This window comes from Dicentrarchus labrax, unplaced genomic scaffold, assembly GCF_905237075.1.
Source record: "Dicentrarchus labrax unplaced genomic scaffold, dlabrax2021, whole genome shotgun sequence".
Classification (NCBI taxonomy): Eukaryota; Metazoa; Chordata; class Actinopteri; family Moronidae; genus Dicentrarchus; species Dicentrarchus labrax.
In genome coordinates, this window is record NW_026136729.1 from 1 (window position 1) to 13228 (window position 13228).

The 13228-nt window shown below is 50.6% G+C and overlaps 3 protein-coding genes across 7 annotated transcripts in view; all 3 read left to right on the top strand.

The window, feature by feature from the left end:
• The first annotated feature begins 1598 nt into the window (after positions 1–1598).
• LOC127359470 (uncharacterized) lies at positions 1599–4915 on the top strand. Of its 2 annotated transcripts, none has more exons than XM_051393251.1 (4): positions 1599–1626; positions 1709–3665; positions 3791–4015; positions 4205–4915. In XM_051393251.1, the coding sequence occupies exons 2-4, from the start codon at positions 3385–3387 to the stop codon at positions 4686–4688; spliced, it is 990 nt and encodes a 329-aa protein (XP_051249211.1). In that variant the 5' UTR covers positions 1599–1626; positions 1709–3384; the 3' UTR covers positions 4689–4915. The 2 variants fall into 2 exon arrangements, with proteins under 2 accessions (XP_051249211.1, XP_051249213.1); XM_051393253.1 differs by lacking the exon at positions 1599–1626 and having other exon boundaries at positions 1709–1780; positions 2679–3665.
• A 698-nt stretch (positions 4916–5613) lies between these two features.
• LOC127359472 (corepressor interacting with RBPJ 1-like) overlaps positions 5614–13228 on the top strand; it is a 48322-nt gene continuing 40707 nt past the window's right edge. For 3 of the 4 annotated variants that reach the window (XR_007882643.1, XR_007882642.1, XR_007882641.1), the window contains exons 1-2: positions 5614–5766; positions 5854–6442. Coding sequence is in view for 1 of the 4 variants with exons in the window: in XM_051393255.1 (XP_051249215.1) it covers positions 5718–5766; positions 5854–6266 (462 nt within the window). In the remaining 3 variants the exon portion in view is untranslated. Of the gene's footprint in view, positions 5767–5853; positions 6676–13228 lie in introns of those variants that run through there. The other variant, XM_051393255.1, reaches the window with a different exon arrangement.
• Positions 9613–11688, top strand: LOC127359469 (uncharacterized). The gene is made up of 8 exons (XM_051393250.1): positions 9613–9682; positions 9767–9846; positions 10247–10284; positions 10330–10396; positions 10549–10773; positions 10872–11128; positions 11232–11481; positions 11593–11688. The coding sequence occupies exons 1-7, from the start codon at positions 9613–9615 to the stop codon at positions 11452–11454; spliced, it is 960 nt and encodes a 319-aa protein (XP_051249210.1). The 3' UTR covers positions 11455–11481; positions 11593–11688.

Sequence of the window (13228 nt, forward strand, 5' to 3'; positions counted from 1 at the left end):
ATCAGGGCTCTGGTGCACTGGCCTGGGGGCGTGCGGTCCGTCGTGCAGACCCCGCCTCCCTGGAAATAAAATATATTTTTTAAGAAATAATTTCAGAAAGAAAATAAAATAAAAACTGGTGAAACACAGGAGGCAACACATCAACGAAATAAATTGTGTAAAATTAAATCGTGATGCAACGTGCTAATTCCAGGTGTGTTTACACTGTCAAAGGTGCAGCTCAGGAAGTATTATGCATATGAGAAATGACAATCAGAACACAAGGTAAGTTGGTTATTACAAATTAGTGGTGTGAGAGAGTCAATATGCATATGGGACAGAATGTAAAAAGGACAAATCCAGACAGAGAAAGTGGAGATTGTGACATTCATGATTTTTTATTGGTATTGTTTAAATAAAATTATAGTGAGTTGAATTATTGAATAGTGTCACTCTTAATTTTCCAAGTCTGATGTGTTGGTCCGGAGATGGTAACGGGCCGAGTTCCCTCCGCTCTCTATCCTGCATACAGGTTCAGGTGAATAATGAGGTGAGGAGATGGTAATGAAAATGAGTAGGGATGATGATGATGATGATGATGATGATACAACACGTCAAGCTCGGCCTTCCCAATGTGAATTTAAGAGGTAAGTGATACATTTGAAATTGGTAAAAGTCCATGGTGCCGTATGAGTTATGTATAAGGTTGTAATAACATGTTGAATAACTATGATGTAATGTGTTGTGAATTATCTTGTGTGTGATGTGCTGTAATTAATCTATGTGTCATGTAGGTCTGAAATTAAGTTGTCCAGCTCCCCTAGCCAGTGGGAGAAGATAGCACTGGCTGTCTCTGTAGTCCACTGTATGTTGTCAGTTTGTGTTATGAAATCCTGGTCCGGGAAAGCTGAGAAATGTGTATAGTGTTTTATTATGTGATTATTGATTATTGCCAGATTGTGCTGTTCTATTGCTGGTAGATGTGGTGAATGGTTGATAATAGGAACGATTATGGAAGCATTAGGGAAGGCCGAGCAAGCCTTGTTGACCACAGTTCTGAGCTGTTTCACAGAGGTGTTGTGGGGATCCTGAGCCCTGTTATTTAGGCCCACCGAGAGGATCAGCACTTTTGGGTTTCTGTTAATTGGTGTTTTTTCCAGAATCTTCCAGAAATGATAGAAGGAGGCTCCCGGGTAGCTGTCAGCCTGGACAAAAGGGTGGTTAAATTTGGGGATTCTGTGTATGTTTGAATCCCCCAGTATGGCAATTGGTTTATTAATTTTGAATTCCCAGTCCCGCAGCTTGCGGTTGTCTCTGGCCTGATGGTAAGTGGGGTCAGAGGCTGTGTCTGCGCATGCGCCCGCGCCCCGGTGGGGAGAGCCCCTCGGCTCGGTACGTCTCCCCGGCAGGTGTATTTTTGGAATGGGTGAGGAAAGATCAGAGTTGGAATAGTAGTCTGTCATGTTGACTTTTTGACCTAAATTACTCATCATTTCATTTTTCCTCACAGATTCTGTGTTACACCGGGGAGCCGCCTCTGCCTCAGTGGGTGCGCTCTCCCCACCCTGATGTGATCTGGGCGCGGGCGCCGGGAGATGGAAGGTGCCGTTTAATACTGACCCCAGGCCAGACTCTGCATGAACGCAGGTAGGTGTTGGGGTGCTACTGCGGGACTGGGAGCCCTGTGTGTCATTATTGTTTTTTTGAGTAATTATGTTTGTTACTCCAGGCTGACAGCAGTCCTCGGGAGCCATGGCATTCACCGTCCTCTGGGGGCAGCGCCTGTGGGGGGAAGTAGGAGGTGAGTGGTAGTCTGGGACTGGGGTGTTGTCCAGAGGCTGTGGAGAGATGTGGTTAGGCTGAGGAAAAGAGGGCTCCGTGTTAGGCAGGTGAGGAGGGAGGGAAAAAGAAAAATCCTCATCTGAATCACAATATTTCAGGGGGGAGGAAGGGTTAGAAAGAGTGGCTGTGGTGAAGAGCAGATCATGTGCAAATGTAATTGTGTCTGGATCGATTCTGTTGCCGTAGCGTCTAAGAGCCCATTGTGTGGCTACTGTAAACGCCAACTCGTTGCCAGGGGTGTTAAGGAGATGTGTGATTATGTCTTTGTAATGTGCTAATAAAATGTGCATGTTTTGCCATAACCAAGTGAGTGTGTTTTCTTTGAGTGTGTCTGTTGTGTTTTGTGATGGAGAGGATGGTTTTATGAAGCTGGCCAGTTGGAGTGTTTTGCGTAACATCCCTTTAGGAATTTCGCCCTCCTCAAAAGCCTGCTGTATGTTGTTGTGATGATGTGTGGCTTGTATAAGTTTTAAGTGATGTTTAGCTGCAAAACGGGTGGATGTGTCCAGTGCCTGTTTAATTGGTGTGTGTGTGTTCGTATGTGCGGTGTTGTTTGTGCCGTGTGTGCTGCTGTGTCTGCTTTCCGGTCCGCTCTGTGTGTGGGGAGAAAAAGAAAAAGAGAGAGAGGGAGGGGTCCTGTAAGTTGCAGCCGCGGGTCTGCCTGCTCCCCCCCGACCCCGCTCGTGTCGGGGTCCGCTGCCCTCCGCCCTGTGTGCACCCGTGTGTGTGTGTGACCCACCTGCGTCCATCTCGCTGCATGCGGTTGTTGCGGTTTCTGCGTCATGTCGTTCCGTGTTTCCGGGTTCTCTGTGGAGTAGACTGGGTGGAAAAAGTCTTATTTCTTTTTAATCCAACAGAGGAGGAAGCCGACAGTTGCGGGAGAGGAGGATGAAGCGCTCAGGTAGGCAAGGTGTTCACACCGGGTGCTATTAAAACGTAACTTTTAATGATTTAAATTTAAAAAACCAACGAGGGTCCTGGTTCCGAATAATAAAGAGACTAATTAAAAAGTTTAAGGAGCGGCAGCGGCTCCGCTGACAGAGCAGGATCCCCTGACGTTTCGTGCCTCGCCGGCACTTCTTCAGAGGGGAAATGAAAGGGGGAAAGGGTTAGGGTTAGGGTTAGGGTTAGGGTTACCTGCTGGAGGGCCTGGTGCGGTGGAACGAGAATCGAGGCAGGGCGGCAGTTGAGGGAGGACAGAGGTCGGCGCTGCGTTGCTACAGTGCCCAGCTGCAGCACAGCTTCGACCAGCTGACCCAAGAGCTTCTTGGGCTCACGCTGGTCGACACTTACACCGTGCCCAGGGAGTACACAGGTAAGTCATAAATCTGTCTGAGGTAACGGTAACGTTTAACACCTGTCTTAGGTGTCTGTCATTTAACATCTCCTGACACTCCAGGGACTGATGAGGAGGAAGCGGGGGGGGGCAGTGATGAAGGGTTCGAGGAGGAGGAGGAGGAGGAGGAGGAGGAGGAAGAGGAGCCAGAGGAGATTCGTCTCCTCGAACACCACAGCGCTCTCCTTCAGTCCTCAAACCTCACCCGCCCCCCCCGCTTGGACCTAATGGAGGTGCAGCAGGCTGAGGAGGAGGACGTTATCGGGCCAGACGGTCGAGGCAGCTACCAGCACGTCGTGGCCCTGGCCCAGGCCCTCGTGGAACTGCGCCACCGCCGCTACGTCACTCCCAGGCAAGCCAGAGAGGTCACCGCTCTCTGGCTGAAATTGAGTGACTGGGACAAGGCGGCGGTCACATTCCCCCCCCGTCACCAGGACCGGCTCGTCCAGGGCCGATTCAGGACCACCCAGCGGCACGCTCACACACCAGGGGTGGATAGTGTGAAGCGGTAAGCAGTCACAATAAATTTCCAAGCTTTGTTTGGTTCTTGTTCTGTGCTGTCAGTCACTAACTAACTCACTCTCTCTCTCTCTCTCTCTCTCTCTCTCTCTCTCTCTGTGTGTGTCAATGTAGTGCGGTCCTGGGCAAGGGGGCGGGAGCGGCGCAGTCTCCCGATGTGTCGAGGCTTGTGGAGGCTGTCCTGCTGGACCTCAGCATCCTCCACTGCAGTGAGGGGAGGACGATTGCCGGGGTCCGCATTCATCGCTGGAGTGCCGTCATGAGGGACTATCAAACAATTCGAGAGAATGTTTATAGTTGTGCAGCCCTCATGCAGGCACCCGCATCCAGCTGTATGAGGTCAATCAGCGGACCCTGACGCAATGTTAAGACCTGATCCTTTCTCTCACATCTGATCTGAAGTGGCATTTGTGTGTGTGTGTGTGTGTGTGTGTGTGTGTGTGTGTGTGTGTGTGTGTGTGTGTGTGTGTGTGTGTGTGTGTGATGTCATGATTACTAATGTGCATTTGTTACATTCTGTTTTTTAAGGCACACCAAGAGGAGCAAGGCGATGATGAGGGACACCATCGCCATTGCAGTCCCGGGGCCCAGCGCTTCCCAGACTGCAGCGGAGCCCCTGCCTGCCCCACGGACTGTGCTGCAGCAGCCTGAGCAGCCAGACCAGCCCCTCCAGCACCGCCTGCCTGCGGACGCTTCTGGTCTGGCTGCCACCATCAGAGGGCCGCTGGCCCCGGAGCTATACGACCTCATCGTCGCCAGCTCCTCAACTGCCACCACCTCCTCCTCCTCCTCCTCCTCAGCCACCCCACAAGCCTCCACCAGTGTCAGCGCGGACGCCGTCCGTCCACCAGTGCCAGCGCAGACGCCGTCCCGTCCGCCAGCGCAGAGGCAGGTGTCACCCCCTCCACAGCCACAGCTGCCACTGCTCCACCAGTGCCTAGAAACACTGCCTGGAGGCGCAAGCTCCAGGAGGAGAAAGAGCGTCGTGCCCGGGAGCTGGGAGAATATATGAAACCAGCAAAGAAGGTCTCCCACTTCAACTGCAGGCACTGTGGCCAACCAAAGACGCGGGCGTTTGGCCACAGCCGCTACAAGACGGAGACCTTCTGCTCCCGGGCCGACGGGAAAGGGAGAACTGTGGAGCAGTGGCTGGCAGAGGTGAAGGGGCGTGATGGTGCAGCCCCCCCTCCCTGAGCGAACACTTTGTGTGTGTGTGTGTGTGAGTGTGTGATGGGGCAGCTCCCCTCCCTGAGCGAACACTTTGTGTGTGTGTGTGTGTGTGAGTGTGTGTGATGGGGCAGCTCCCCCTCCCTGAGCGAACACTTTGTGTGTGTGTGTGTGAGTGTGTGTGATGGGGCAGCTCCCCCTCCCTGAGCGAACACTTTGTTTGTGTGTGTGTGTGTTTGGGAGGGAGGGATTTGTAAATATTGTGTATATAGTGTATTTAGTTAGTCAGTTGTGTTTGTTAAATTAATATTATGTATATAGTTGTCATATATAAGTTATACCTTTTTATTTGTCCCACAATGGGCAAATTCCAATATCTATATAGTTGTATATAGTTGTCTTAATTGTTTTAGTTTAAATAAACTTTTCTTTTTTTAAACCAATGCTTTCTCCTGCTTCTTTCTGCCTTTAAGAAATTAAATAAATATAGGGAAGACTAGGTATCTAGAATAGGTGCCTGATATCAGTAAATCCCCACAAGTTACAGTCACAATACATCATTCCCTCTCCTCACTTGAAACTAGGGTCAAGGGGTCAACCAGGTCAGGTTCAAAGGCTTACTTAGAGACTAGGTGAGAATTGGCCTTTTACAAGTGGACATTGTAAAACAACAGGGGGTGCCGAGGGGCCTTCACTTCTCACCTCCTGGCTTCCTGATTAAAACAACAGGGGGGCTCTTATCTCCTGCGAGAACTTGGGGGTTTGACCGGACTGAGAGAGGGCCGAACTGGTAGGTGTGTCTCCCCCAAGAGGGGTTTCAAAAAAAAGGCAAAAAACAGACAGTCAATTCATTCAAGCATTTTATTTGGACAGAATGGAAGGCAGAAAAGCAAAGCGAAAAACCAGACATGTCACTTCATTAGGTTTGTTACAAATACACTTTTTAAAACTACATATGTGTTTCTATGTACCTTGACTAACAGAGTTCTGTATTGTATTTTATATTTTAGGGGACTACGACTGCACATCCTCCTCATCCTCCTCCTCCTCAGCCTCCTCATCCTCCTCGTCATCCTCCTCCTCCTCCAGCTCCTCTCCTCGACAGCTTCAGGCAGCAGAGCCAGTGGCGGGGACCAGCAAGCCCACCCGTTGCACTGTCTACAGGCGCAAAATTAAAGCGGCAAAGGACAAAAAAGTCCTCCAAAGTAGCAGGGGAAAGCCACAGCACCAGCCTGGGGACCCCTGCTACATCTGTGACCAAGCACGCACGGTGGATGGTGGCCACGCGTACTTCAAGGGCCAATACTTTTGTGCTGTGAAAGAGGGCCCTGGAGGACGCACAGTGCAAGAGTGGACCAGGGAACAGCTTGGCCCTGGTGAGCTGCAGAAGCTCCCCAGAACAACAGCCTGGAACCTCAAATGAAGGTATGAGAAACCAGAGAAACCGGGGGGGAAAGTGAGGAAGCCCCACAAACTGAGGATCTGCCAGCTCTGTGGCCAGCCACAGCAGAAAGACTTTGGCCACAGCCAATATGGGGGAGAGCACTTCTGTGCTCTTTATGAAGGGAAGACTGTGGAGCTGTGGCTGGCTGAGAAGAGGTCAAAAAAACATTAAAATTATCCAACTGTACTGTATCATCCAAGCACCTTATATGTTTCATCTGTTCATTGCACCTTATATTTTTTATTTTTACTTTGGACTGCATTATACTGGTTATTTATACATTTTTTATATTGCATTCTATATTGCTTTTTTTGATTGTGTGTGTGTGTGTGTGTGTGTGTGTGTGTGTGTTTGTTGTTACTGTGTGTAATGCTGCTTCTACACTGCAATTTCCCTGCTTATGTTATACATTTTTAACCTTTCTAATAAACATTTAATTGATTAAATCCTTGTCTTCTCTATTTAAATATTTTTTAACTTAACTTTTTAAACCTGGAGCCATTCATGAGGCCAAAACCATTCAAATATTAATGTACATTTAACCAAACAAACCTGGAGCCATTCATGAGGCCAAAACCATTCAAATATTAATGTACATTTAACCAAACAGGTCTCGTCGCTTTAAATGCGTGCGGGGCCTTTAATTCTCCGTGTCGCCGCCGTATGATAAGTAGCCATGTGCTCGGGATGACGTAGGACAACAGCTTTTGACTGACACATGTCGAGAGAAGGGGGGGGAAAGGGGGGATCGTTCCAATTCTTTGGCGTTATAATCGGGAGAAATAGAAGGAGAGGCTCTTTGGGGCTGCTTTTTATCACACGAGCCCGGGGAAATGCGGCCGACCGGGGGCCGGGGGGCCGGCTGCGCGCGCCGCCCTCGGCGCTCCGCACGGCTCCCTTGCTTCTTCGCGCAATATGACCAGCAATGGTCTCTGTATGCCAGCCAATGAGCAGCAGCCAGTGCTGTCGAGCGTTAGTCGAACGTTGTCAGCTCTGGGCCAATGAGCAGCCAGTGCTGTCGAGCGCTAGTCGAGCGTTGTCAGCTCTGGGCCAATCAGCAGCTCGGATTGTCGAGCGTTAGTCGAGCGTTAGACGTTAACGCCCACCTCTTAACCTCACCGGCTGCCGTATGCGACGGACAGAAATCCCCGTGTGTATTTGAGAGAGCAGTGAGATCTGAGAGAGTGAGTAAAACCAAAATAAATAGAATATTAATGTACTGATATAACACAGCGACCCCACTGTACTGTTACGATGTACTGAATGGAGTTAATGTTTTATTACGTTCTGCCGGCACTCTCTGGTTAGCTTATGCTAATATTGAACGTGGACGTCAGGCGTCCTGTTTACACATTTAAACCATATTTATACTTCGAATTTCGACTCCAAACTGTAGTAACTACATCTACAGGGTCTAAGGAAGATAATCAGGTAGTCTGTTTATAGATTAAATACATTGTGAGAGATCGCCAGCCCTCAGAAAAGTAGTAACTAAAATGACCCCATTCACCTCCTTGTTTTTAGTTAGCAAAATCGCGGCTGGTCTGTTTACACATTTAAACCATATTTACACTTCAAATTTTGACTCCACATCGTTGTACCAGCATCCCAAGGGTCTTAAGAAGTGAGCCAAGTTGTCTCATCACGTTTTTAAAGCGTTTCCAGAGATCGTCAGCTCATCACAGCAGTGGCTAAATGCTCATTCATTTCCAACGCTTAGCATGCTAATAGCGATTTATATGCTAACGCATCTAAAGCACAGTTAAACTTTAAATATCAACTCCACACAATAGCAGTACAACATCCTAGGTCTCAACAAGTAAACACAGTATGGGAATACTATTTTAAACACATTTCACCGATCGGTAATGACATCGGCGGCAGTGCTAACTTACGCTAACGTTACATTGGCTCGCTGTTTCACTGCTAACTGATTACTGTATAATATATAAGCTGCCTTTTCGCTGTAGCACATAATCTGTTTAAAGATTAAATACATTTTGAGAGATCGCCATTATGTAATGTAATGTAACGTAGCTGTAGCTAGGATGCTACAGTATAATTACAACATGTGACGATCTCTGAAAACAAAATTAAAGTATGAAAAGACTATACAGTTAATGTCCTTAGAGCCTTAAGGTTATAATATCACCAGGTGAAATCAAAAGATAAAGTTTAAGTGTATGTTTTATACATTAACAATAAGCCTGTTTGTTTAATGGCTGCCAATGCATAGGGGGCTAACCCTGGGCTCATTATTTACCTGTTGTGTCACGTGATGTTAGTTTGTTAACGGTAATGTTTCAATAGTGAATGTGAAGTACCAGTATATCATTAATCTTATGTGTGATATTCCTGGTAATATAGCAGTTAATATGTAGTTTAACCTGTAATGCTCCTTTAATGCTGTGCTGTGTCATTTCTTGTCATTGTAGAAATGGTTTTTGCAAAACTGCAATTCACAGCCTCGCAGCAGCTTCTCCTGCGGGCCTCTGGTGAGGCGGTGGCCTACATCGCCGCCAAGGGGCCACGCGGGGCCGCCGCTGCTGCGAGGGCCAAGAAGCCGGAGGAGGTGGAGAAGGAGGCACAAGCCCACGTCGTCTCCACGGGCGGTGACCCTGGGAACCACATGCTGGTGCTGAGCTGCCACAGCATCCAGTTTGGGAAGTACCAGGGTCAAACGTTCCGTTGGCTCCTGGAGAACGACGTGGGCTACACGGTACAGTTGGTCGCCAGCCACCAGCGGGAGCGGGAGAAGAGTGCCTCCGACAGCCCCCCTTATGGCCAACAAGGACGCTCTCGCCCAGTACTCGTGCACCCACCCGGAGTTCGCTGAACACATAAGATTCCACCGGGCGCACGAGGAGGCCCGGGCTCGTGCCAGTCAGCCCGGGTGTGAGGGCGAGGCCCTTGTTGGCTTTGGGAAGTTTAAAGAGGACACCCTGAAGGACCTGTACGAGTCCTCTGATAAGGACCGCCAAGGGTGAGTGATTGGTGCTACACACAATGGATTGTGAATTGCTGTATGTCATTATTGTTCACTAATGTGATGCCGTCCATGTTGTAGATTTGTCAAGTGGCTTCGAGGGAAGACACTGCACCCTGGGACTGCAATGGACGCCGCCAGGAAGTACATCCTGGGCCGAGACGCGGAGCGGTCGGCAGAGGCGGCAGCTGCGGCTGCTACCCCCCCTCCACCCACCAGCAGCCGCAGCATCAGCAGCAGCGCCCCCACCACCACCAGCAGTGGCCCCAGCAAGGCCGCTGCTTCCACCGCGCTGTAGCCACACAAGCCGATCGCCTCCAAGATCGCCGCCGGCGTCCCATGGGCCCAGGTGAGCTGCAGGCCAAGGTCAGGAAGCTGATGACCACACCTGCACAGCCTGCAGTTCGAGGTAGATCTCTTTCTTTCTCTTTAACACAACAGAGTACAGTTCACTGTACATGATTTACTAACCATTGCCCAACCCCCCCCATAGCGGTGTCTACATCCTTCAGAGACCAGCGCCCCTCGGTTCCGCCGCCGCCCCACGCCACAGAGGTGACGGACGAGGAACTGGTCCAGATGGCCACTGACATAGAAACAGGTAACTGGCACCAAACTGGACGTGTCACATTTGCCATCAATATATATTCTTCTGTCAGTGTGTTTGTATTAACTGTAATTGTTTCATTTACTGGTCGCTACAGCTGATGCTTGAAGGACAAAGGTAGGTTTGGCAGGTAATATAGCCATCTTCGTAGGTGGTAGTGCCATCCTCACTCATGTGGCGGTAATGTAGATTTGATTAAACGCCTTCACATGTCTACTTCCCTTGGCTCTGCTGCATCTTGTAGCACTAAACCTTCTGCCCTAATCACTGGCATACTGCATGTCATCAACACTCAGACTCACTTAGTCTTGTCCCATGACTATCATTGTGCTGAATCTATTTTGTTGTGTGTGACTGTGTCTGAAGCTGACGTACAGGTCCTTCAGACTCTCCCGCTCCCGCTGGTGGTGACGCCTCCATCTCCACCTCCTCCGGCACCGTCGGAGGAGGTGGAGATGGAAGAGGAAGGAGAGGAATGTGGAGCAGCCCGCAGCTCCCACTCCTGCTTCGGCTGAGGTACAAACACACACACACACACACACACACACACACACCCACCTGTACTCATGGACGCACAACTCAGTGGAGTCGACTGTCAAACTGCATGTAGCACCGACTCAGCCTCCTTACAGTGTGTTTGTTTGTTTGTGTTGTTTTTTTCCTCACAGGCCCGGTTGCCTGAGAGCTGGCGGACAGCTCTCACCGTGGAAGAGCAGGAGTGGATCGGCCGGGAGCTGTTCCAGCCAGACAGCAAGGGGAGGACTAAACTCACCACGGACCTCAAGCTGTGGTGGGATCCCCCTCAGCCCCGGCCGAGTTATACTCAGCCACCCGCCTCACCAGCTGCCTTCTTCGCATGTCGGCTGTTCCTCTGGACGCCCCCTGCGTCTGAGGTAGGCACGCCACCTCTGCATCTCACATCACCACACTGCGCTCTTTTCCTCCCATTCATCTGACTGATTGTTTTCTGTCTCTGCTTGTGTGTCTGCAGGACTACAGAGGACCAGATGACCAGCCGGGGTACCTGGCCGTGGTCCAGTTGGCCACGGCCTTGGTGGGGTTGCGTTTCGAACCGGCCTTGTCCGAGGGGAGGGTAGATGAGCTAATCAGGCTCTACGAGGCCCTGTCAAAATTCGACAGGGACCGAGTAGTTTACCCTCCCCGCTACAGGGACAGGCCAGCTCGGGGGCGCTTCAAGGCAGCGAAGCCTAGCCGCACCAGTATACCTGGTGTGGAGAACATGAGACGGTAAGGCTACACTTCCATCACACGTTTCCCTGACGTACACACGAGCTATTGTAATGTTCACAGCATGCTCATATCCATCATTGTTTTTGTCCGTTGTCCGCAGCTGCCTGGTCGGACAGACCTCTGGACCTGCCAGCAGTCCCAGTGCAAGCCGGCTGGTAGAGGCAGTGTGCATCCAGCTCTGCCGCGTGTGCCCCTCAGGCACCCGTGTGAGCGGTGCCCGGCGGTCGCGGTGGGACAGCATAACTGCTTCGGTACCAGCACATCCGGGACCTTGTGCTGGGCCACCAGAGGCTGATGGCTCGGGCGCCCATCCAGCTCTATGAGCTGAATAGCAGGACCCTCTCGCTGTGGTATGTTTGATGCTTTGGACAGTGTTATATGTTATGGTAATGACATGCTTGAATTACATGCTCTCAAAATTGTACATGTAACTAAAATACTATGTTGAAATCCGTTCTCAGGTTCACCAGGACGCAGCGGGAGAAGGAGATGGCTGTGCTAGCTCCAGGCGTTGCAGCAGAGGGACGACCACCAGCGGTAGCGGGCTCGGCGGCGGCAGCGGTGGCGCCAGCGACAGCAACAGCGGCAGCGCCGGGCCAAGGAGCACCGGCGGTGGATCGTCCTCCGGCAGCAGCAGCAACGGTGGTGCCTGCAGGCCAGGCGACGACAGCAGCGGCAAGGGCGGCGGTAACTCTGGCAGCAGCACCGGCTGTGGCAGCACCGGTGTCTGTGTGCAGACGGCTACTGGCGCCTTTACCGCCTGCCCCCTCAGCTGCTGTCCTGGCCGTACCACCAACAGCTGCTGCAGCAGCTGCAACGGGACCTTTTGCAGCTACACAGCCTCTCCTCCTGGACCTCTCACTGCCCCAGCAGAGTGTGAGGGTGCTCCCCATCCCCCCCCCCCCATCCCAACGCTCCCTCGGACAACGCCAGCCCCACACGTCCTCCCTTTGCCGCTGGCCGCCGCACGTCACGCCGGCCCTCAGCTGCCTGCACTGCAGCTGCTGCCAGGACAGCAAGGACAACAAGCAGTGCAGGCAGCACCTCCTGCTCCTCCTCCTCAGCCTCTCTCTACGTACAAAACTGAATGGCTGAGGAGGAAGAAGGCCGAGCAGAGGGCAGCGGCACCGCCAGGAACAGGTGTCTCTGCCCGGGCCGGCGTGCCACAAGTACAGAAGTGCAGGAAGTGCGGCCAGCCAAAGCGGAGGGAGACCGGACACACCCGTTACGGCAGTGGACATTTTTGCTCTGCTGCGGCGGGTAAGAGTGTGGAGGACTGGCTGAGGGAGATGAAGGAGAGGGACCAGGGTCGAGACCCGGACTGATTTCGCACTCTTGCTGGGGCAGGTGTATATAGTTGTTTGCAGTGTTGTGTGTGTGTTTTTTTTTAAAAAGACATTGACTTTCCCCTCCACAAGGACCGGGACTTTGCCGCAGTGTGGAGGCTTTCTACCAACACTGGTCCACCCACCCTGCCACAACTCTTCTACAGCACAGTGACACTCTGCTTGGAAAAAAAATGTGTGTCCCATTCACACCTGTATAACACGCTGTCATGCCTCTGTGCTGTTCTGATTCTATGCACTGACAAGTTTTTTTATTTTTTATATTTTGGACATGTGGGTATGTTCATTAATGTGATCACTGTTACATCAGTTACATCCAGTAGCTGCGACGCAAGATATCGGACTGCCATTTGTGCTGGTTCATCTGCTGTTGCCACTGGCTCTGTTGCTGCCAAAAAAATAAAAAGCCTTGTATGTACAGGTACTTCACACTGTAATGCCCCTGTGTTATGTATCCATGCATATCTGTGCTGAGCTCTTATACTATGTGTCTGCCTGCTGTGATTGCCTTGTGCCACTGCTCTGTTCTGCATCACCATTTATTATTATTATTATTATTATTATTATTATTATTATTGGATTGTAGTTTAAATAATCTATTTTGCTCTGTACTTCTGCTGTGTTTGATGTTGTTGTTGTGAAGATGCAGAACACAACAACAATATATTTAATTGATATTTATTTCACTGAAGAAAAAGGGGAAACAAATCATACACAGCATGTAACTTTAATTTATACATAAATAATTTAT

What these genes read in the sequence shown, in the direction of transcription:
- LOC127359470 (XM_051393251.1), top strand. Translation starts at nt 3,385, where the DNA reads ATGGAGGTGCAGCAGGCTGAGGAGGAGGACGTTATCGGGCCAGACGGT. An exon ending in GGGGTGGATAGTGTGAAGCG is followed by an intron (nt 3,666 to 3,790) that starts GTAAGCAGTCAC and finishes GTGTCAATGTAG; the next exon opens with TGCGGTCCTGGGCAAGGGGG. An exon ending in CCCGCATCCAGCTGTATGAG is followed by an intron (nt 4,016 to 4,204) that starts GTCAATCAGCGG and finishes CTGTTTTTTAAG; the next exon opens with GCACACCAAGAGGAGCAAGG.
- LOC127359469 (XM_051393250.1), top strand. Translation starts at nt 9,613, where the DNA reads ATGGGCCCAGGTGAGCTGCAGGCCAAGGTCAGGAAGCTGATGACCACA. An exon ending in AGACTCTCCCGCTCCCGCTG is followed by an intron (nt 10,285 to 10,329) that starts GTGGTGACGCCT and finishes CCGTCGGAGGAG; the next exon opens with GTGGAGATGGAAGAGGAAGG. An exon ending in GGACGCCCCCTGCGTCTGAG is followed by an intron (nt 10,774 to 10,871) that starts GTAGGCACGCCA and finishes GTGTGTCTGCAG; the next exon opens with GACTACAGAGGACCAGATGA.